The following is a 22,734-nucleotide window of genomic DNA, read 5'->3' on the forward strand; positions in this document are numbered from 1 at the left end:
CCCTGAAACAGGAGACACCAGAAGCAAAAGTGACTAAAGAGACAGCTGACAATCAAAGACCTGAAATGGCTCTTCCAGGAGCCCAGCTGGATGATTCAGCCTGGTACAAATATTGCAAAGCAGGAGCATCACGATATAAATAGGAGAGTGGCTCATCTTCGTCTCCATGACACATGACGGGGAGCTGGCTGATGCTCGGGGCGAGACAGGCACAGAGACCTCCCCAGAAATGCCCGCGCATGTAGGCTGTTAGAGACCACCATGGCTTAAAGGAAGGCAGCCCAGGACCTACGTAAGGTGGTGTTGTCTGGCAAGGCCCAGGTGATATGCTGTGATGACAGGTCTCACCACAGGGTGCCACTGTCTCTCCAGGCACTGGACAGCTGGATAGACAGCTTTTCTGTCTGTCCTTCCCAGAAGACCATCAACCATGTCCATGTTTTCACTGCTTTCTTTGGGTGCCAGCTACAAGTGGTCCTGTGCTTGAGCTGAGGTGCTCAGTCTTTTTGAGAAGAGCTGAGGTTGGGCAGTTAAAACCATCCCTAAAATCAGGTGGCCGCCACGCATGGGACAGGGCTCCTTCTGCTGTGCTACAGACCGTGCACTGGGGCATGCGAGTGGGCTGAGATGCAGACAGGGCCTGCACAGCTCGCTGGGGTGAACGCAGCTGAGCACCAAACTCCTGACTATATCAAAACACGCCACTAGGATTTTGCAGACTGGTGGCTCACGTCACAGGAGGAGTCCTGGGGACTGAATTCCCCGTGAAAAGAAGGGCGGAGACACAGGAGTGCAGCCCAGGTGGTATCCCGTGGTGCAAATTTATGCCCAATACTAGAAATCAGTAGCTTGGTAGAGCAGCTCTGAAACAAGACAGGCACCTCTGTCTCTGCAGTTGCTCAGCACCTGAACAGCAAAGCAGTTTCCATGAGAAGTAATATCCTGTCCAGTAGACTGATCTAATAAAAGCTGAAAGTATTTTAGAGAGATAAAATGTCCTACAAGAGTGGAATTTGGTGACAATATGAGGGTGTAATGCTGCTCTGGAAACCATGACTGCATCTTCCACCTCCGATGCCTGCAAGTCAGGTGAGATTGCCAAAGGACAGCAGACTGCAGCAGGTACAGTGCCAAGTGCCAGCTTTCCTTGGGGCCCTCAAGGTTATACCAAGGCTGCTAAATATCACCTCTTGTCTTGCTTCAGCCTGGCAACACCAAGTGACACAGCAAGGACAAAGGAAGTGAGCTCTGCCATCTTTATGCACCGGACGGAGGAGATGACACAGACAGCAGCGGTTCTTGACTGAAGTGGGAGGATGTGTGCAGTTAAGGAGATGAGGCAGTCCTTGGAGCTGGGAAGAGCAGAGTTATGTTTGCACATACTACATTTGGGCTGAAAGGCATGGCTTGTTAATACAAAGGAACCCTAAGTGTGGATTCCCCACCTCCTCTGTTTCACATAAGCACTGAGAAAGACAGGATCTGAAGTGTCACAGTCCTTGTCGTGGCACCCAGCAGTCTTCTGCCTGAGACACAGCTTTTGGATCTGGTGACCCACGTGCTGGGCTCTAGCCTCAGAGTGAATCAGATGGAAAGAGCAAGTGGATTGGAAAGCAAAATCTCTCCTTCTGACACAGATATGTGGGAGGTAACATGTTCAATTAGTTAGTGCCTGAGGCTACAAGTGAGAAGACATGGATTTTACTCCTGGCTCTGTTACCAAGGCACTTTTTAGGTAGAAGCACTCAATCTCTCTTTAAATGGAAGTGTCCCTTCTATAACTCAGAGATGTTGGTTCCTGCCGAGCCTTTGAGCTTGGATCCATAAATAGAACATATCAAAATATTGCAACATATCATTAACCTGAACGACCATGTGAGAAGAGACAAGCTAAGGACCGGCTTCTCCAGATGTCATTCCAAAGGCATGACAGCAGCATAAAAACCTGATTCACCTCAGTGGAAAATCAGAGGAATAGGGCTGAGGCAGACAACACAGTCTCAGGGTATGTCCTCTCCATGAGGCTTGCTGCAGCAAAGCTGGAAAATTAAAGCAGAGAAAAGGATCAAGCAGACTTGAGAAAATGTATGTGTGGGGTGGGCCTGAAACACTCTGTGCGGGCTGTTTGCTAGAGCAGAGCATGAAATTTGATCAATAGAGGGATCTTCTAAAGAGGTGTAGACCTTGTACAGCAAATTTCAGCTTAGCAAAAGCCTTGCATTCCTATAGAAGCAATCCCTAGAGCCCCAGGTGAATCACAGGTAGAAAACCACGCCAGAGTTTACCCTCCGGCCCTTGGAATGACTCAGACAACAAGCATCCCCCATGAAAACCTGTTCACAGTCAGACAGCTCTTACTGCTGAGAGTGACCTGCTGATATTTAGCCAGTTACTGCTTTTAGTTTCCTTTTTAAATCTTGGCTCATTTGTCCCATTTATTCCCTGGTTTACTACAGTAAACTTTTCTTTTCTCTGTCTAGTATTTGCACTTCCAAATCCTGCTAATTATGTATCGTGTTTCCCTTTAGCTGGTATCGTCCAAGCTACTCCAGGTTGGTTCTGTCAGCTTTAAATTTTCCTTAAAAGCTGAACTCTCTAGCTTGTTAACCATTCTCTCCTGGAGGGACTTGATCATAGGATCGAGTCCATGGAAGAAAATTATTAATTCCCCTGCCTTACAATCAGTAATTCCTCTACAGAAGCAGCCCATTTCTCCTCGCCTTGGCGGCGTGTGACAATACGGGGGCTGGATCACACAAGTGTTTGCCGCCGGGTGTGACGCTGGGTTGTGCGGGCTGGCCTAGACGATACGATCAGGCTGTAACGCACAGAGCCTGCACGTTACAGGCAGCATCTACCACCACCTGCCAGCGGCGAGACCGGCTTCTGCTCGGGCAGGCCCGCGGGGGTCACCGCCCTGCCCGCTCCCTGCCAACCCGCGCTCCACGCCAAGATGGCAGCAGGGCCCGGCAGGCCCTGGGTGACCCGCTGAAGCCGCGGCTCCTGCCCGGTGAGGAGGCGCGAGGGCAGGCCGGGCCGCGTCGTGCAGGCGGCTGAGGGCCGCGGGGGTTCCACGGGGAGGCGGGTGAGCCCCAGGCCGGCCCGGGGGTCCCCGTGCACCCCACCCTGGCCTGTGGGAGGGTGAGGAGAGAGACCGGGTAGACCTGGCCCCCGTGCAGGGGAGTTCAGCACTGGGGCTCATGGGGAGGTTTCGTTCCTCTCCCCCGTCTCAGGGCAGGTGAGGTGAGGAGGCTCAGCGCCCCGGCGGTAACGGCTGCTACCTCAGCCCCGCTCCCCGTCCCGCTGGCGTCCGCCCAGCGACAGAGCACCTTTAAAGCGCGGCAGGCCCGCCCCTCGAGTCCCGCCTCACGCCCCTTCCCATTGGCTCGCGCCGCTATTTCTTTTGGCCTCTTTGACAGAACCTTTCTCCGCTTGGTCTCTGATTGGCTGAAACGGCACCTCTCTCAGGGACCCTCTCTCAATAGCACCGCTGGGCCCGGCCGAAAAGGCGTCGGCCCGTCTGCCCTGTCTCTGGCGGCTGTGTCCCCATCCCCGCCCGGCGGCGCGGCGCTCTGCTTGAGTCGCTCTTCAGCGACGCTCCCTGGCTGAGGGGAGCGGCGGGGCCGGGGCCTGGGATGGCGGGGCTGGGCCCCCGCGACTGAGCGCCGTCGCCGGGGAGGCAGGGGCCGGCGGGCTGGGCCCGCGGCGGGTAGGAGCAGGGCCGGCGCCGGGAGGGGGTCTTTTGGGGAGGGGCGCCGGGGCACGTTTACCAGGGCGGCGGGGCCTGCCCCGGCGGCACGGCCTGGCCGCGGCGGGGTCCGCGGCCCTCTGAGGTGAGCGGCGGGGCCGCGCTCCGGGGCGGTGCGAGGCCCCGCGGGGTCGCCGGGCTCCGGCGGTCGTCCCCGGGTGAGAGGGGAGCCTGAACGTACCTGTCGGGCTTTAGCAGTCTGCGTCTCGCGACCCGGCTGTCCGTCCTTTGCGTGTAGGGAGTCCGGCAGGAAAAAAAGCTTCGTGCCTCGCCCGGGGCGCTGGGGTTCTTCGGGTACAGTCGGTACCAGCTCGGAGGTTACCGGTGGCCTGGGAGGACCTCGCTGCTCTCTGGGTTTCTGCGCTGCCCTTTGCAGAGGCTTCAGCGGGTCCCTGGAAGGCAGCTTTAAGCCTCCCCTTGCAGCCTGGGAGCCCTTCTCTGGCAGAGGCGTCCAGAGGCACCTTTGCCTAGCCTAAAGGGTAGAAAGTAACTTAAGATTTTCTCCAGCTCTCTGGTTCCTTTAGCAGCCTTTAAAATAGGCAATGCTTCCTTGCCGGTGTAGAATGAAGTGACCGTATACTGTTACTTTGCTTCACTTGCCTCCTTCTTGCTTGTTGTCTGTGCACCTGCCTTCTAGAGGAAAAAAGAACCAAAACCAAAACAAAACAACAAAAAACTTAAGCTACTTATTTCTGAAACACATCCCTGAACTGGGATTCTCTGTTTCATGGTTTTGGATTATTGTTGATACTTCTGCTTTTGGTATTTTTCTTTTGTTGTTTTTAGCATTGCAGTTCTTTTCTTTTTAACTTTAGTCCAGAATGAGATGCGAGAATGAAATTTGGAGAAAAGACAGAAAACAGTCCTCGGTCACTGATGGAAAATCCCTGTCTTGTGAGTTTGTTCTAAGGGTAAAATGCAAAATGCAACTGTTGTGACCAAAAGTGAGATTTGAAGAGCCATCTTAAAGAGGAAGAGGGGGAAAAAAAGGGCACTTTTTCTTTCTCTTTCTTTTTTCTTTTTAATCATTTAAGTTGTTAAAGTAACAGTGTTATTTAAGCAGGAATCTGGTCAGTGCAGTCTTCTTTTACACAAATCTAGTCTTTTAAGGAGAAATCTTAACCCTGGTATGATCTGTATTTGCAAGATTTTTCTGATAGTGTTTTCAGAAAGAAAGAAAAAAACCTTTCATTGTTTTATTAGAGCTGAAGCTCTGTTAGCGTGTGATTCACCTTTTTGTAGTTGGGCTTTGAGAGCACAGAGAATTGCCAGTGATTTGAGCCCCGGATTTCACTGGGCTCTGATACGGTTATAGTGCCATGAACCAAGAAATGACATCCCTTCGGTGAGAGGCAATCATTTTTGTTGAAGGTGGAGCTGAGCCTTCCCCAGCACTCTGTCACAGCAACCTACGACTCACATGGATGTTCTTAATCTGAATGCAGCTTGGGAGTCCAGCGCCTGGACAGAGGAATTGGCCTCAGCCAAGTGAGCCTGACTTCAGCTGTAGTGTAGAAAAACATTTTGTTTTGTTTTCTGGTGTATGGTGAATAGGGCTGCTTGCTAGAAGAAAAAGGCAGACCAGGACTGCGGCACTGGTTTCCTCTTATGTGGTTACGGGGTGATTTTACCCCAACTGTGTAGGTTGGGCTGGCTGAAGTGAGCAGCCCTGTGGAGGCAGGGTGTGGTGAGTGATCTCTTGGATATGCTCAGCTGACTGGATTTATATTGGACTAGATAGGGCAAGCGTTTGGAGCTGTAAGGAGCAGTGTTGCTGGGGATGACGAAGCCTAGCCGGATCCTTGCCATCAGTTCCTGGTCCTGTTGCTGCAGAATTTTTGCTGGTGATTTCAGCAGGAACGGGACAGTTCTCCACGTCCTTGCTGTACACCTTAGCTATTAGAAAAGCATGGGGATAGTGCTGTCTGGCTGATGGCTTTGGCTGCCCTTTCTTGTCACACTGGACGTTCTGTTGCTCTGCCTTTGTGTATATTCCACCTTGGGAGGAAGAATAGGATACTAATACCAGGCCGTAGCGAGCAGCCTGGCTGAGAGGTAAGCTTGATTCTGCTTTGCCCTTTGAAAGCTCGTGACTGGAGCTCTGTCACATGTGGCCACCTCCTCTCCTTATCAGCAGCTCGCTGCTGTTGTGTGATTGTGGTGGCTTCTAGGGAAAAAGAATGGAGCCCGTTTGTTCTTTTTATAAGGAAGATGTTTTTCCCATGTAATTCTTTCACAGCTTTATACTCAAGCTCTTTTCAGTGTGACAGGCGGATCAAATTCTTTGTCCCAGAAGAGATATTAGGAGGTTGTGATAGTTCGCAGTTGATGATGTTATTCTGCCCATGCTCTGTGAGGTTTTTCTCTACTCTTTCCCAGCTTTTTTTAAAAATTGGGTAGCATTTTTTCTGTGTTGGCAAATGTGAACATACTTGTCCTTGCTGCTACCGAGATACAATAGTGTTTCAGAGGAAGAGAATGGAGCAAAATTATTAACAGAAAATCATTCTCAGTGGTGTCAATTCAGAGTAGTGAGAAGCTGGAGGGAAGAGAGATAAGTCTGGAATATGAAGGTTGTTTGCTGGAACCTCTACTAGAACTAGGATTTTTTGGCACAGATTTTGCCATCTCAGCACAAAGTTCATCTTCCCAGGTCTGCACGTGTTTATTTAATGTGATGTCTCTTGTGCAGCACAGCAGACGGCAGTCGCAAAAGAAAAATCCCAGCTCAGCAAGTATCTGTCAGCATGGATGAATCAAAGGGAGGATTTGTTAGCTGAGGGTGGGGTGATCCCCCTACCCCTTAGAAGACCTGGGAAGAGTCTCAGCCTCTGAAGAGAAAAAGTAGTCTGTGGCTGACAGTCTCGAGCAGTTTGTGGGGAAGGTGCTACTGAACTCTAAAAGCTCAACAGATGACATGGGGCTGTGCTGATTCTTTCCAACTTATGAGTCACCCAGAACCTAGCAGGGAAAATACTTTCTGAGTCCTGTCATAAAGGTTGTCAGTTTTGAACCATGCCAGCCAGCGCTAAAGTCAAACAGGGAGGTTTTTTTTCAGATGGATCCTAGATTGACTATAGCACACAGACTGCTAGAGCACTGTCTCTGGCAGTGTGTGTCTTTAAGATGCTAGTTGATAGACATATTTTTTTTTTTTTTGAATCTGTGTGTCGTCTGTGACCACTTCTTTGGGGAGTGCCAGGAGAGATGATGGGACCTTGTGTTTGCATTCAACTCATAGCTAGTCAAGTGCCTTAAGGGTGAGGGCTGCTGTTTTAGGGTGGGAAGAGGAGAGGATTTGCACAAGTTGAATCGGGATCAGGCTTAGTAAGGTAATCTAGGTCAAAACTCTAGTATATACTAAATCCTCCTCTGAAGTACTGTGTGCCATAGTCCACGTATGCTTCCAAGGTGATTGTAGAACCAACAGAGGGATAAACTGCTGCTGCTGTTTCTGCCAATACAACACTTACCAAAGCCACCGGCACAGACATGAAGCATGTGGAGTTTTGTGGATGGCAGAGCAGAATTTCCCTTTAACTTCTGGAGGGACAATTAATAATGCAGCAGTGTAGGGCCTGGGGGGATGGACAGATGGCAGAAAAAGATGTGAATGTTCTCTCAGGGAAGGCAGTACAAAAAAGTTTCATCAGGGGAATGGGAAGTTCTGTCTTGTCATCTTTCTGAGAGGCAGGAGAGGTGTAAGGTAGGGCAGGCAAAAGAACTGAGCGTCATGACTTGTCTGATTCTGACTAGAGCTCTCTGCTGCCCGAGAGCTTGACCTTAGGAAACCAATGGGACTGCGTCTGGTTCTGGGTTTGTAAACTACCAGTGATGATACTGATCTGTGTCTGAGAAGGGCAATGCAATTGAGACTGGTGAATGTAAAGAAGCTGGAGAACTTTATGCTAACAGGGATTTACGCTCTGTCTTTTCACAGCCTTACTGTTATGCTTAAGATCAGAATACTTCTGGTGTCTTGCAGAGGGTTAGAAGAAAAATGCTGAATCTTGGCTTTTGCCAGTGTTGGTTTTGGAAGATAAAGAGTCCGTGTAGTCCCTTTAGGTAAAAGTATGTGAGGCTGTCTCTGCTCTCAGACTGTGGGGTTGGTAACAGCAACAGGTTTTAGGGATGGGCCTTCATTTTTTCTTTGCAATAGTTGAAATCAAATCATTGGCTGTAACTTCTTGATCTTGGGAGCTAGAATGATAATTAATGTTGTGGTACAGAAGGGTTTCTGTCTCTATCCGATGATGCCATGTATTGCTGCTGAGTCTTGATTTCTTCTGTGAATCTGCCAAAGCTCAAAAAAATCACAAAATTTAATCCAGCATAGTATTACGCTGTTTTGAAGGTGCTTGTTACTCTCATACAAGACAGTGTTTTTGTACTGTCCACCCTAATGGCTGTGTGCAGAGTAAGGGCAGGTGGCATTTCATTGTGTAATACAGTCTTTCCGATGATGGCAATTTGCTGTAACAAGCAGGAAGCAGTTGTGCAGGGGCCTAATGGCAGGGCTGTGTTTTTTAGCTCTGACTCACAACTGATTTAATGTTGCTTTTTGTCTCTGCTGTGGTTGTCTTGTGCTGTGTTTGACCTGGACCAGAAGGAGGGCAGGATGTTCCAGTCCATGATGTCTGTGATGAGATTCTCCGTGTCTGACAACATCACACATTCAACTGCCCTGGTGACAGCACTGGATAATGTGACAACTTTGTCCCCGACAACAACGCAGGCAATCAATGACACCAACATCACTGTGCCGCACAAGTGCCTGTTGTTACTCTATGAGGACATTGGGAAGTCCAGGTGAGATGGAGAAAATGGGACCATGGTCTGACCCTGGGCCAGGGGAAAGAGATTTCTTTCTGAGTTTGATTGAGAAGGGACTGGGGCTGGTGCCTTGCCTTCTAGATGCTGAAGAACAAGAAAAAACTGTTTTATTTACTTTTTGCAGAGTCCGCTACTGGGATCTTCTGCTCCTGGTTCCCAATGTGCTTTTCTTTATGTTTCTTCTCTGGAAGCTGCCCTCTGCCAGGGCCAAAATCCGGGTCACTTCCAGCCCAATCTTCACTACATTCTACATACTAGTGAGTACCGCTCTGTGCTTTTGAACTGATGAGTGAGTGGTTTTTTATTACCACTCAGGAACAATATCACTGAACTAGTGGAGAGAGAGCCTAGACCAAATCTCACAGGGATAAAAATCTATTTTTGGTTGAAGGTGTACTACAAGAAGTAGACACAGACTTTTATTTTTTTTTCACTGTCTGAATTCTGCTTTTCACAGATTCTGGGACTTTATCTGTTGGATTTGAGTGGATTTTGTTCTCCTGTGGTGATTTTCTTTTTCCTTTTCCTTTTTTCTTTTGTTGCTTTGTTGTCTTGGAATCTAGTATCTTACACTTTTCTTGCTCCTTGCAGTAGGTAGCATGTGACACAAGACCAACTTCTCACTGAGGTAGTGAAAGTGAAACACTGGACAATAACTTGTATGAAGCTGTTGGTCATCTGCTGTAGAAAATGGTGATGTGACAGGGTTCTGGTTAGTCTGGGAATGTAGAAGCCCAGCCCTGTTAGTTTCTTTCCCATGATATCAAAGTGGCTGCTGACTTGATGATGTTCTTGATACTTCTTAAGGTGGAAACAGAATATTAAGGTGGAAACAGGATATATAGGCAGTACAGTTACAGTTCTCAAACATCTAACATCTTGTCTGTTCTCCTCTTCCCAGTTTAAAAAGGCACAGGCAACTTTTGATCACATTAAGGTAGTCTCTTTAGTAATCTCTGAACGTCATACCTATTAACTGTGATACTGCTCACAGGGCAGGATAAATGCAGCTAAGGACGTACCTGAATTTGTTTAAAAATACTATTCAGAAGCTTTATCATAGGTACTTTTTGATATCCTGGCTTGCCTCAGTGAGGTTAGCGCAGGTCGTAGAAGCAAATGTGTGTTTGATTTGGGTTAGATGGGAGGCATCCTTCTTTGCGCTGTGTACAGGTACTGGCATGGCAAAACCCAAGAAGCATCAAAACCAAATCTGAGCTAGTAGCCTCAACTGAATCTTTGGTGGGAAGTCTTGTTAGCCCTTTCAGGCCTGGAGTGTGGGCACAGTTCTGGATAACCAGGTATACACATAAATGCTCTGAACTTTTAAAAATATTGCCAGCTATTTCCAGTCTGGATTTAAATCTTCCTTTATGCTTCCAGTAATGCATATGACTCAGTAAGAAGTACATGCCAAAGGCTTTGAAAAGCAAAACTCCTGAGAAACCAAAGGGGAGAAAAAAGTGAACTGACTTTATGCTGTTGACTTTTTCAAAACGGATTGAGAGACAGAAAGTGATGAAACAGCCTTAGAGGAAAACACTTTCACTCGCTTTGATCTTCTGGAGTATGTTATTGGGAAATGAGGATGCAAGTGTGTTCTGTGAGGATTTCCTTTCAAACATCTGTTTGTCACGTCTTGAGGGAAAGCTTTCTTGTGGAGTCAGCGATTAAAGCTAAGTTAATAGATTGGGAAGAGTCTACCTACTTAGGGAGGAAGCAAAAAAGGTGTGTTTTTCTCTCCAATAAGTTGCCCCAGAACACCATTATATTCAGGGACCCTTCTTTTTTGTCAGTCTTTTGTCCCAGAGTTTTCCACCCCAGGAGGAACGTTGTATTATTCTTCCTTCACGTCATTTGCATCCTTTTTTTTTTTTCCTAAGGAGGAAACATTCTGCTGTAGGTGGCTTATTGGTCATTTCCATTATTCAACCACCTTAGAATCAGCTTGGACTCTTTTTGTTCTCTGATAGATTTAGCTGTCTCATACCTGCATCATTAAAATTAGCCTGTGACTTGGAGAATTTTGTCTGGAAAAATCTGCTTTCTTAGAGGGTAAGTCTGCATGGTGGAGGATGGATATATCTAACTGAGCTCTTAATTGCATAGTATGGCTGTGACAGCACAGGAGTTGGTAAATTAGCCTTGCTGAGCTCCATGCTGTCATGCTTAAATGGTACATGAGCTGACTTGGGTATCTCTGTTGCACTGTGCAAGAGGGTAAGATGTTTTAAAGCTGTTGGCTGCAGGTGACTTTTCCTCTGCATTCCTGAGCATTGTCAGTGTTGAGTGAAAGAACTGCAGATTTTAGTTTTATCACAGATTTGAAGTGTGATAGTTGGTATCGAGTGGCTTCTGTTATCTGATGTGATTGGTTTATTCAGTCATACCAAACACTTGATCTTATAATTTGGAGGTATATGTGTTTTGTCTGTTTTTTCTCTTCCCCACCTGAGTGGACAAAAGGGTGGGAAGACTGTTTGCTTGTAAAGGTACTGTTGTAAAGAGTGGATGAGACCTCTTCAGAGCTGTTTAATCTGACAGTTGAGGAAATTTGTTTCTTCCTAAATTCTAAGCCAGTACTCCTGCATCTCACAGGGCTGAGGAATCTTCTTCGGGGAATTAACTATCTGCTACAGGAAATCCTTAGTACACATTATCAGGCTTGAAAGCTGACCTGGAAGTGGTGTTCCAAAAGGGTTTCTGGTCACTACTGCATATGTGCCTTTTGACGTGAGCTCACTTTTGGTATCTTTTTCTGTAGGTATTTGTGGTGGCTTTAGTTGGTATTGCCCGTGCTGTTGTCTCCATGACTGTGAGTGCCTCTGATGCTGCGACAGTTGCTGATAAGGTAGGTACAACACTGATTTTAGACACTCTGCTTTGTGCCATTCTGGTCACAGCAGTCTGCTACAGCTTCCCTTTTATGTGCATACAAGAAGAATGTGTTTCTTTGCAGTACTCGTAGCTATGTGTACTATGGAATCATGTTCTGATAGCTGTATCTAAATGATCACAACATCTAGGGCTGTAAAACAATGGACTTCCTAAAATAGATACACAAATAGTGGCAACAAAACTTTCCTGTTGGCAGGGATGGAATGAGTCTGTTTTGCAAGAGCTAAACATTTTGATACCTTTAGTGGATAGACAAGACCTGGCCTTTGTTACTCTTGCAATATTTGAGTGGCTCTTTGAAAATATTTAATTCTTTTGTATTGAAAGCAAATAAAACCGAATTCCCTTTTGAGACTGATATCTGAACGTCCTTGCAGCCACTCTGAGCACAGGGTGAACTGTTAGCAAACAGGAAATAGCTTTGTACGTGCTGTTCCTTTGTTGCCATTTGACATGTAGCACAATATTACCTAAAACAAAAAGCTCTGTAGTTCTTGAGCTGTTAGAGGAAGGAGAGCCGCTTGCAGAGTACGGATCTTCTGGCTTTATTCTCTGGGATCAGTGTGGTTCTTTTGCTTTTCGCTTTAGTGTTACCTCCCAAAGCATTGCAGTTCACTGCTTGTTGAGTGGCTGGATGTTTGTAGCATTTTCATTCACCTGTGTTGAATAGGTGTAGGTCCAGGACCTGAATAATGGAGAAGAGGTGAGAAAGTGCTTTTCTTCAGCTCTGTTGGTGTGGCTGCTAAGTGCACCTTGCTGGGAAGTCATGCAGTAAGACAGATACTCTCTCAGTTTTTCTTGTAAACACGTGTTCTATCATGTCTATTATGTTTCTTTTGTTTTCCCTCAGATATATTTATACACACACACACACATTGTGCATTTTCTGAGATTAGAAGTGTCTCATCAAATTCCTCTTAAATTACCATGTATCTTCAAGAGAGTGCCATTCAGTGTTCAGAGGAAAAGGATTAATAAGCCAGAATCTGGGTTCTTGTTCTAGGTTCGGCACTGATTTATTGCATGACTACCTGGAAAGTTGCCTCACCTGCTGGTTTTTTGGTCTTGTTTCACCAAATAAAACATGGGAATGAAAATGATGAGCTGGAAGTGGGAGGGCTTTAGAGTTGAATATGCTTTAGATTTCAGAGAAGTAGCTTTGGAGGAGTGCAGAATACTGAGTTTATTCAGTATTAACTGTGCTGCAGAATCTACTGCTTTAAGAACTGGCCCTGTTTAATATTATACTTCTAAGGTCTTCTTGGGTTTGTGCTTCTTGGGAGTACAGCAGAAAGAACACATCGAAGACAAGTGACAGATCCTCAAGTGTGGCAAACCATGGCCACTTCCTCTCTCCGTAGGCATGCTATTTGCTCGCTCCCACACAGCTGTTCTGTTTCACGGGCATGGACAGGGCTTGGAACAAGCATATAATTAGCATCCCTACAAAGCATGAGGAAGGTTTGTGGAAATGACTGCTCCATTCAGAGGCTGCCATCCCCTGGAGCAGAGTGGAGTTTCACTGTATTAACTTCTGACTGGTTCCTGGCTCTGTGTAATCATGTTTGTCTGGTTTCTGTTATCCCTCAGATCCTGTGGGAGATCACAAGGTTCTTCCTTCTGGCGATTGAGCTGAGTGTGGTGATTCTAGGCCTTGCCTTTGGTACGTATCAGGAGGTTTTTGAGTGATTTGAATGTCTCCTATTCCCCTTCTTTCCACAGAGGCTGCATCTGTAAGTTTGTGGAGATCCTGATTCAATAAAGTGAAGAAGCTCTAGAATAAAGACAAAGGACAAATTGTGCAGTTTTAGTTAGAAATGGCTGAAAGCCTGATTATATTTACAGATCTATGGCTTGTGCAATTTCAGGATTTATATGTGCTTTGTCCTGCATGCATGTGGTGAAGGAGTGTACAACTTAGGTGAAGAAGACTTATACAAAGATTAACTGTCTAATCTTTGCTTCAACCCCATTTTATTTAAGATGGTTCCTTTGGGGGTCCTTTTATCCCCTCCTTGGTTGGTTTGATTCCATCCTGGCTTCATTCAGCCGCTTTAACTGTACCTGCAATCTTTAACTCTACTTTTTTCAGTTGTACAAGTGAAACTGCTGTTTGGAGCACCTCTTCCTGTGGGTCAGAGGTAGAGGAGAGGGGAGTTGGTAGGTATCACTGTTGCATCTACCAGTGGGACATCTGAGCTTTCATCTTTTGAGAGCTCATAGAGTAATTTAAGTTGGAAGGAGCTTCTGGAGATTGTCTGCTCCAGCATATTCCAGAGCAGATTTCTCGAAATTATGTAAGCTTTTCTCCCTTGTTCTAACCCGGTAACCCATCAACTATTTTTTCCTGAGAAGAAACTTTACAACATCTCAGTGTACATGATACTGGAGTAATTCCTGACTCCTGTTTTTTTTTTCCTCCCTTTTTTTTTTTTTTGGTAACCCCAGCAGAAGGACTTAGTTGCTTTCTGTATATTAGTGTGGGCATAAGGATGGCAAGTTAAAACCTATTGTTTTGTAAGTATTGTTTTGTCTGTGAAAGGCTCAACTCTCCAAACAGGGAAGCAGTTTCTAGCGGTTGAGTGAGCTTCAATCTTCCCATGAAGGCCTCTGGAAATACAAATGTTTTCCTGGGATTGTTTTGGAGATAACTGATTTTTACCAGGGCTGGGATCACATCCTGAATCACTTCTGTATTCCTTAACTCCAGGTCACCTGGAGAGCAAGTCGAGTGTGAAACGTGTTCTGGCAATCACTACAGTGCTGTCTCTGGCATATTCTGTCACCCAGGTGAGTATATCAGAGCAGAAGAATTAGTCTTTGCAAAAGGAGGGACTTTGCTCTTTGGATGAGGTTTTGGGAGAAGACTGAATGCTTGTGGCAATGTATGAGGATCCCCAGAGCATACACCAGACTGTATCTCCTTGTCCTCTTATGGCATGAAAGGCTCATCCAAGGTGAAGAAATGAGATGAGGTTTAGATAGATTGCCTTGTTTAGTGAATCTTGGAACAGGAGGGAGAGGTTTTTCATGCCTGAGCCACAAGTTCTGAATCTAGCCTCAAGTGCCATGAAAACTAGATGGAGAGACCTGAGGTGTGCTTGCCAGATAAGGGCAGTGCCGTGGGCCTCTTGTCTCCTGACTGAGAGCTGAGAGCTCTTGCTTCCCTTCAAACTAGCAGCTGGCTTGCTAGCTCAGTTTGATTAGCTGTGTCTCCATCTCTCTGAACAATGCAGTACGTGTCTGGGTTTATTCTTCTCCTCGGTATGTAAGTGGTCAGCCCTGTGTCTCTATACTTGGGGCAGCGCTGGAATAACACACAGATCTTTGTTCCATGACCAGGCTCTTGCTTGCGGAGGCAGTGAGCTGATCACTACCACATGATAAAGCTGGAGGAGCCTCATTAAATATGAAGTGTTTGAGCTGTATCTGGGTTCAGTAGTGCTTGCAAGCACTTTTCTCTCTCTGCTGTCTGTATGGTAGCTTCTGGTATGTGGTAGTGGTATGTGGTAGTTCATACCGTTTTTCAGGAATTCAAGTGAATGAGACACTGTTCTTTCCCAACTCTTGCACAAGTGCGTGCTTTTATATTCTGGATGTTTCAGCAGGAAAGGTCTACTTTAGAGATGGAAATGGAACTCTCAGTCTTTTTCAAACAGACAGCTGCTTGCATCCTCTATCCCTTCATTCAGTCTCTCTTCTGGAAAGTCATTGATGCTGATGCAGATTCCTGCCACTTTTTTCCCCTCACTTCTTGTTTTTAATTTCTTCCTCTTTTCCTGTGTGAGCTTAACTTGGTCTAAGCAGGGCAGTGGGTAGGTCTTAAGTGGCAGGGACAGCTGTTGTCTGACCTTCTTTAAACACAGTCTCCCTTGTCCAGACACCCAGTCTCCCTTGTCCAGACACCCAGTCTCCCTTGTCCAGACACCCAGTCTCCCTTGTCCAGACACCCAGTCTAGTGAGGATGCTGCCTGTAACAGAATCATGTTGATGCCACTTCTCTCGTAGGGCACCCTGGAAATCCTGTACCCTGATGCCCACCTCTCAGCAGAAGACTTCAACATCTATGGCCATGGAGGGAGACACTTTTGGCTTGCCAGCTCCTGTTTCTTCTTTCTGGTAAGTGCTGGGCATGTGTTACGGACTCTGGTAGCTGCTTTTCATTTTCTAAATGGGGCAAGGAGGATGATTTGTGTGTAATAAGGGCTTAGTCCCCCTCCTGCCTGATACAGGGCAGCATTGATGCTTCTCATGGGGCAGGGAAGCTGAAGCAGTAAAGATGCAGTGGGAGTGGTGTAAGCTGTGGCAGCTGAATTCCAGCTGAACTCAGATGTTCTTCACTCCCTTGTTTCTCAGTGACCAGCCTTTTTGTGCTGATGGGGGTGAGGTGTGGGGCCTTCACATCCGCACCACCTGTGCTGGGTTTAGTATCGGGGGGTCTGTGCCCCTGTCCCAAGACATCTAGGGAGTGCATGACACCACACACCATCCTTGCAAAGATTGTTGAGTTCGGTTGCCAAGCAGCCATGAAACAGTTAGTTCTTTGTCTCAACAGGTCTATTCCTTGGTGGTGATTCTTCCAAAAACTCCTCTGAAAGACCGGATTTCTTTGCCCTGTAAGTGACTGTACTGTGTTCCATAGTATAGATGGAGGCAGTGCTGGAATAAAGCATAGGTGGGAGTAAGAGGTTCCTGTATCTGGTTGTGCTGCGGACACATCCCACTGTCTCAGGGTACAGATACAGGGCAAAGGACTGATAAGTTATCCCTGGAAAAATAGTATGTTGTGCCTTTTGGAGAGCAGGATAAGAGCAATTACACTGCTACTTCAGTAGCTAAACAATTACATTAAGTAAACAAGATTTACTGCTCAGTTAATGATACAGTTGTAATGTAAATATATATAATCTTCAGAGCACTGTAAAAAATGGCTTCTTAATAATAGCTTCCTTTGAAATGCATGTATGATGTTAAAGTGTACGTGCTGGTCATCCCCTGGGAAAGAAGGGCTAATTGGCAGCTGCTTAATAATTTTTATCTGGGCATTTACTTTATTAAGATGCTTCTCTGGTTTTCCTTCTTGTTGCAGAACATCTGCAGTTCTTGAATAGGGAGAGAAGCTCTTATGAAGATGTTTGCATTGAGTTGTTCTCTCTCTAAGTAGTATTGGCATCTATGTGTGGGTACCCTGAGGGAGTGGATATATGTGGCACTTACCGCAACCAGGTAGTCCTGGGCCTGATCTGCCTGGTGTCCTGTATATCCTGCTGCTCCTGTCCAGGTCTCCTGAGCAGTTTCGTTAGTGCTGTACATCGGAAGGGCACAGATTCTGATTCAGCTGTGGGTTTTTTGTTTGGTTTTTTCACATTCAATTATGTGACTGACACTGGTTCCAGATGCTTGCCTATAAAATCTTTGCATGAGTTGCCATGACCATGTGTTTTCAAAATCCATCTTGTGTGTGTGTGTATACACATGCAGGAGGGTATGGTTTAGTCCACTATACCTCCATCAATCCTGCCGGCATGGGACAGGAAAATGCAGTTTTAATTCTTCAGTTCTTAAACAGACAAGATGGTGAGATGCTTCTGTTGGGTTTGCCATCTCCTTCAAACAGATTTGCACTGGACTGGTACTTATGAGGTTGAGCTTCATCTGTGTCCATGTCTTTTCCACAGCCAGGAAGAGTTTTTATGTTTATGCTGGAATCCTGGCACTCCTGAACCTGGTGCAGGGCCTGGGCAGTGCCCTCCTCTGTGTGGATATCATAGAAGGACTGTGGTATGTATGCTGGGGGAGGATGTCCAGTTTCTCGTGTTGCGTTTGAGTGGCCTTCAACACTGCCTCTCCCAAGAAAACAAACTTGTGCTGTGTTCCTAAGAAGGAATAAAGCTGTTGGTTCTGTTTTGTGCCAGCAGACCTCTAAGTGGTCAGGAAACTCACAGGGGAGAGGTCTGTGGAGCTGCATGCTCTGCAGTAGTCTTGAGGTGGTGAGTGAGAGTAATAGTTTGAATCCACTGATGCCTGGCCATTGGCTTGTGTTTCATAGGTAATAAGGAAGGAAATAGTCTGTTTGCTAGAAATAGCATGAAGATACCTTATTTATATCTGGAGTCTCGTTCTGCAGGGATCAGTGTCACTTCTGTGCGTCAAAATTGGGAGCACTGAGACTGTGCTCTTGGTCAGACCTTGGGTCTTGGCGTGGTTCCCTCAGTGTCTAGGAGCAGTGACACGTGTTGATGGCAATGTCTGTTACTTTGCATCAGTTTGAATTTGTTTAGCACAAGACTTTTCTTGTCCTCTGCTTGGACACTCTGGAGGGAAATTGGATCATTTTGGGGGAATGTGACTGGTGTTATCCAGCTGTATTGTGCTTGAGTGCTAAATTCCTTCATGTTCCCTTTTGCCCTTGACAGCTGTGTTGATGCTACCACGTTCCTTTACTTCAGCTTCTTTGCACCTCTCATCTATGTGGCGTTCCTGAAAGGCTTCTTTGGGTGAGTAGCTGGGAACAGGAGTTTAGAGGGTGTGTGTTGTCATTTAACTGCTTTGCACTCAAGTTCTCTCCATCTGTAGAATAAAGGCAGCGACTAGAATGCCAGTTAGGGAACCAGTGTTTAATTTCTGGCCTTGAAGTTTTTCTTGTGTGACGCAGGGCTGCTCGCTTCTATCCAAGACTCCTTTATATGCAAAGTAGAGCTCTATTCCTCTCAAACATCTATGAGGATCATTTCAGTGTCTGCATCCTGTTTAGTACGAAGTTTTTCAGCTGAAGTTGTTAACTAAGTGGTTAGTGAGAGTTTGAGTCCCGGAAGGTTAAATGGTCTGCTGGGTGAGTTTTGGGATGGGTTTGTAGAAAGGATCTAGGGGTTAGGTAACTCTTTGGCTGAGGACTCCTCAACAATGGGCCCGCGAGTCACCAGTTAAAAGCACTCGGGAGTGTGACTCCTGGGTCGGGGTTGCCGCCGTGTGGCCACTCAGGGGAGGTGCATCTTGGTTGGAAAACCCGAATGTTTTAGTGTAGGCTTTATCTTTTCTTGTCTGTAAGCAAGAAACAGCAGGCTTTACAAGATCTACGAACATAAAGTAGTCCTGAAATACAAAAATGTGCATCTGCTGCCTTCTGAAATCAGAAGGGAACAGTGTCTGGAATTAGAGATGAAAACTGCTGATCCACAAGTGTTTGTATTTTGGTTTTCCTGATGCGCACAGATGGAACTTGAGGTGGACTCCTGTTCTCTTGGTGTCAGTAACCAGGCTGCTGTGGAGTCCAGTGGTGTTTGGATGCCGTTGCCCTCAGTAATTCAGAACTCCCAAAGATGAGAACACCTTTCCCCACACCAGAGTGGGGATTCTGCCATTTTTATTTCTCTCAGGTGACTTAGTCCAAAGCTACATTTAGCATTACTTTATGGCAATTACTCTGCTAGGTATATTTCAGGACTGAAAGCTACTATGAAGAGTTTTTTAGGGTCTGAATACACAATTTCTTAGTGCTGCTGAGTTTCAGTTAAGGATAAATGGCTGTGATACTACATTGCTTAAACATGTATTTTAAATCTTTAATCACTCCAGGTCTGAACCGAAGATCCTTTTCTCCTACAAATGTCAGGTGGATGAACCCGAGGATGTGGATGTGCACCTACCCCACCCTTATGCTGTTGCCAAGAAGGAAGGAATGGATTCTGGGTTCTACTCGAGCACTCAGATTGACACCACAGCCTACCTGGATGATGTGGCCTCTATGCCGTATCATGTGGGCAGCATCAACAGCATAGACAGTGACCGCTGGAAAGCCATCAATGCTTAAGGCAGGGCTACCCACTTCACACGATGCCTCATTCCTTTCCTTCCAAACTCTGTGACACCACAGCTGTTAGGATGTCCATTGGAAATCTGTCCTTGGCTATCTGCCATGGCTTTTCTCTCTTCCTTAGGATTTCTGAAACCTATTGTGGAACTAAGTTGGCAGCCCACATCCTCTTGGAAAGAACATTTTTTTTTGCTACCTGAGAACAATGTAGAACAGTTTTGTTCATAAACCTATAAACGCTGAACCTTCCTGATGCTTCATGTTTCAGACATGAATATGACCCAGAAGACAGGCCTGACTGGCACCTCTTCCTTTTCAATGACTGAAAGCACTTGTCTGCTAATTATGGGAATGGTGTTTAGGGATGAGGGTGTTGATTTGACTGCTGTATTGTACATATATAGAAAGAGTTTGGTATTTGAAACCAAATATGGTCTTCCTGGGCTTTTTCAAGCAGCATGGCTGCCTGGGTCTTGCCTCGTGTCATAATGCGACAGCATAGGTGGTGATAGCAGTGTCTGAAGAGAGAAGCTGGTAAGCTGGGCTTATCTCTGGTTTCAGCTAATACTGATGAAAATCATGAATTGCAGTTGCTAGGGTTAAAAGGAATGTTCTGAGTGTGTGGGAAGGAGAAGAGAGGTATAAAGAGGAATGAATTGTTCTTTGTGCCCTGGGAGCATTTTGGAGGGCTAGTAGCTAGCAGCATGGATGTGAACTGACTGAACAATGGGGAGACGGAAGGACAGACAGTGCTGCTGTCTAGCTGAGCTGAAGTAGCTGTGAAACTGTGGAGGCTGTACTACTGTGCATCTGAGCTCACAGGAAAATCTAAGTAAAAATGCTGAATCAGGGCTGAGTTTCAAGAATAAAACCTGCGAAGTAGGTGTGTTTTCCATCTGCAGCCTGCTTTGTGGCTCGGGCAGGGTCTTGGAGAGTGCTGTGAAGGAGGAAGCTGACTCTGCAGATGAAGGCTCCAGAGACGTTCAGGTGCTTGAGGCAGAGCAGAAGCCCATGATAAGTCCAAGCTGTCAGTATTTAGTGACTGGAAACTCTCAAACACCATAGGTGTGCTAAAATCAAGCTGGCTGGTGTTCTAAGTTGGGAGGCAAGTGGGAGATGGATGTGTTTCTCTGGCAGTGTCCTTTTCTTACGTTGCAGTTCAGGTCCCCAGACTTCTGCTGGTCTGAATAGGTTTTATGGCTTGGTATGTTGAAAATACTTGCGTGCATGTGGAGCGTGGTTCATTTAAAGACTATCTGGAACTTCTTATTAACCTCTTCCATGCTGGAAAAGGGACTACTGTTGTCTGAGCTGTCTGGCATGCAGTTTCAAGACATGTTGTTCCAGTCCAGAGACTGTTCAGCTGAAAGCTGCATCAGACTGGTTTCAGGGACATACTGTGCTCTCCAAGGATGAAGAGGTGTATTATTCTAGCTTTGGGGATGCTTTCCTACCTGAGTCCTCCAGGTAGGTGGAGAAGTGCTATAAGCAATAGCAACTTTCCATTAGAGATGGTAGAAAGAGGGAATTTGAAACATTTGGGGACTGTGTGAATCTCTTGCCCCAACTCACTGCTCTGCCTGAAGAATATTGAGGTCAGAGTTTCTGGGAAATTGTCATGCAGGGTGCAGCGTGGAGGTGTTAGTTTGGATCATGAGCAGGTAGAGGAAAGCATTTGCTACCAGGTGTTCCCACCATAGGGAAAGAAAGTTTGGGTAAGAACACAAAGTCCATATTCGTTGCCAAAACTATGCAGGTCCCTTTGCTTATCTTTTTTTGTTAATGAGCAATGCAGCCTCTCCGTTCTGCCTGCGGACTTTGCCCTGTAGGCCTCTAAGTAGCACTGGCACCTTGAAAACAAACAACACCCCCCCCCTTTTTTTTAAATTTACTTTTGAGGAAAAAAGGCTTCGGTTTGTCCATGTGTGAGAGCTGAATTGTCTCATGTGTGTCAACAGCCTTTCACATTTCCCCTCCATGCAATGACTGTGTAAGGGCTGGACAAGCAACTGGGCAAGTCAGCCCTTGCTGCATTAGAGAAGTGTTCCATGCTCCTCCCATCACTTGCTGTGAATCGGCCTGAGCCATGCTTGCTTGCTTACTCCAAAAGGGATGGATGATGTGGTGCCTGAATTGCCCTGCTGCTGCTCCTAATGCTGCTCACAACACTGATCCTGAGCTGCTGTTAGAAAGCATGGGGAAACCTGCAAAGCTTCCCTCGCTTTGGTGGGCATTGGACAGAGCCAAGAGATGAAGGTCTTGATGCAGTTGAGAAATAAAGGAGCAACTGCTTTTCCGTCCCAAGGAGTATTTGCTGACTCTCAGCACCCTGACCGAGAAGACTTACCTGTACCTCCTTGGTGATGTAAAGAGCAGGTTATGAATTTGCCTTTTTATCAGCTGAATTCAGTGCTGAAGGATCACCTGTGCAGGTGGTCAACATGTCCATCCTGTCCTTTGTTGGCAGGACTCCAGTATTTCTGGAGTGTCCCATGTTCTGCTGTTGAGGAGCTTATGTGCTAAGTCGTGGACTGACCTTCTTCCTGTTGTATTTTTATGTATATCTAATGCTTTGGGCCATATTCAAAATGGTCCTTGAGCAGAAGTGTGTTGTGTGTGTGGGGATGCAAAGAGAGAAAATATAGAATAAATGTATATTTTTGTTTGTAAAATAAAAAAATTAAGTTTGACATAAATGGTCATACATTCTTTCTCAAATGATCCATATTATGGAGAAAAAATAACTTCCAGGTTTTTTTTTTTTTTAAATCCCTGAACAAATCTGTCACATAATAATGGAATAACACAAGGTCTTTTTGTCAGAAATGGATTTTTCCTTCTTGGAAGGCTATTACTAGGACAGCAGATGACTGTGCAGAGAGTGATCTCCAGCTCTAAATAATTGTCAGTGAAGCCTTTCTCTCTTCTCTCAGTAACTAGATCTTGCTGTTCCTGGGCATGTCTAGGATCGGGGATCTTTGCTATAGGATATCTTTCTGTGTGGCTTAGGAAAAGGTTTATGTGGAAGTTGAAATTGACTCTTGCTTATTTCTTGTTCTGGGCTTTAAAATGAACTCTGTGTCAGGACTAATTTTCTGGCTGCAGGGAGGACATGATTACTGCTAGCACACTTAGCTGTTACTCAGCAGCGATCAGCACCCATCAGGTTTTGTTTGGCAGGGGCGTACAGGCTGGGGAGGTGGGGTGAGCTTGGTTTCTACCTTGGGATTGGGTCATTGTGCAGTAAAACCTTACAGAGCTCCTTCCAGGTGCCCTGCAGAAAACTCTGGGGATTGCCCTAGGAGACAGTACCGCTGAAGTTAACCTTGATGACATCCTCTGCTGCTGCTGCTGCTTAGGTGGAGAGACGTTTAAGTTGCTGTACAGCTCCTCCACCATTATCATGGCTGTTTCCACATCAGTGTTCTCCAGGGAGTGGGCC

At 46.2% G+C, this 22,734-nt stretch overlaps 1 protein-coding gene across 3 annotated transcripts; it reads left to right on the top strand.

The window, feature by feature from the left end:
• The first annotated feature begins 3,678 nt into the window (after positions 1–3,678).
• TPRA1 (transmembrane protein adipocyte associated 1) lies at positions 3,679–21,966 on the top strand. 3 transcript variants are annotated; one of them, XM_059823273.1, is made up of 11 exons: positions 3,679–3,709; positions 8,355–8,557; positions 8,706–8,838; positions 11,346–11,432; positions 13,070–13,142; positions 14,190–14,269; positions 15,488–15,598; positions 16,035–16,095; positions 17,158–17,260; positions 17,896–17,976; positions 19,055–21,966. In XM_059823273.1, exons 2-11 carry the CDS (start codon positions 8,367–8,369, stop codon positions 19,287–19,289), a joined length of 1,155 nt encoding a protein of 384 aa, XP_059679256.1. In that variant the 5' UTR covers positions 3,679–3,709; positions 8,355–8,366; the 3' UTR covers positions 19,290–21,966. The 3 variants fall into 3 exon arrangements, with proteins under 3 accessions (XP_059679256.1, XP_059679257.1, XP_059679258.1); XM_059823274.1 differs by lacking the exon at positions 3,679–3,709 and adding an exon at positions 3,811–3,833; XM_059823275.1 differs by lacking the exon at positions 3,679–3,709 and adding an exon at positions 5,223–5,236.
• Positions 21,967–22,734: the final 768 nt, after the last annotated feature.

The sequence above is a fragment of the Gavia stellata genome, chromosome 12 (assembly GCF_030936135.1).
Source record: "Gavia stellata isolate bGavSte3 chromosome 12, bGavSte3.hap2, whole genome shotgun sequence".
Lineage (NCBI taxonomy): Eukaryota > Metazoa > Chordata > Aves > Gaviiformes > Gaviidae > Gavia > Gavia stellata.

Bases quoted from the DNA above. Each gene is read 5' to 3' on its own strand.
- TPRA1 (XM_059823273.1), top strand. From the start codon at position 8,367: ATGTTCCAGTCCATGATGTCTGTGATGAGATTCTCCGTGTCTGACAAC. The intron at 17,261-17,895 runs GTATGTATGCTG...TGCCCTTGACAG, and splicing joins GATATCATAGAAGGACTGTG to CTGTGTTGATGCTACCACGT. The intron at 17,977-19,054 runs GTGAGTAGCTGG...TAATCACTCCAG, and splicing joins TTCCTGAAAGGCTTCTTTGG to GTCTGAACCGAAGATCCTTT.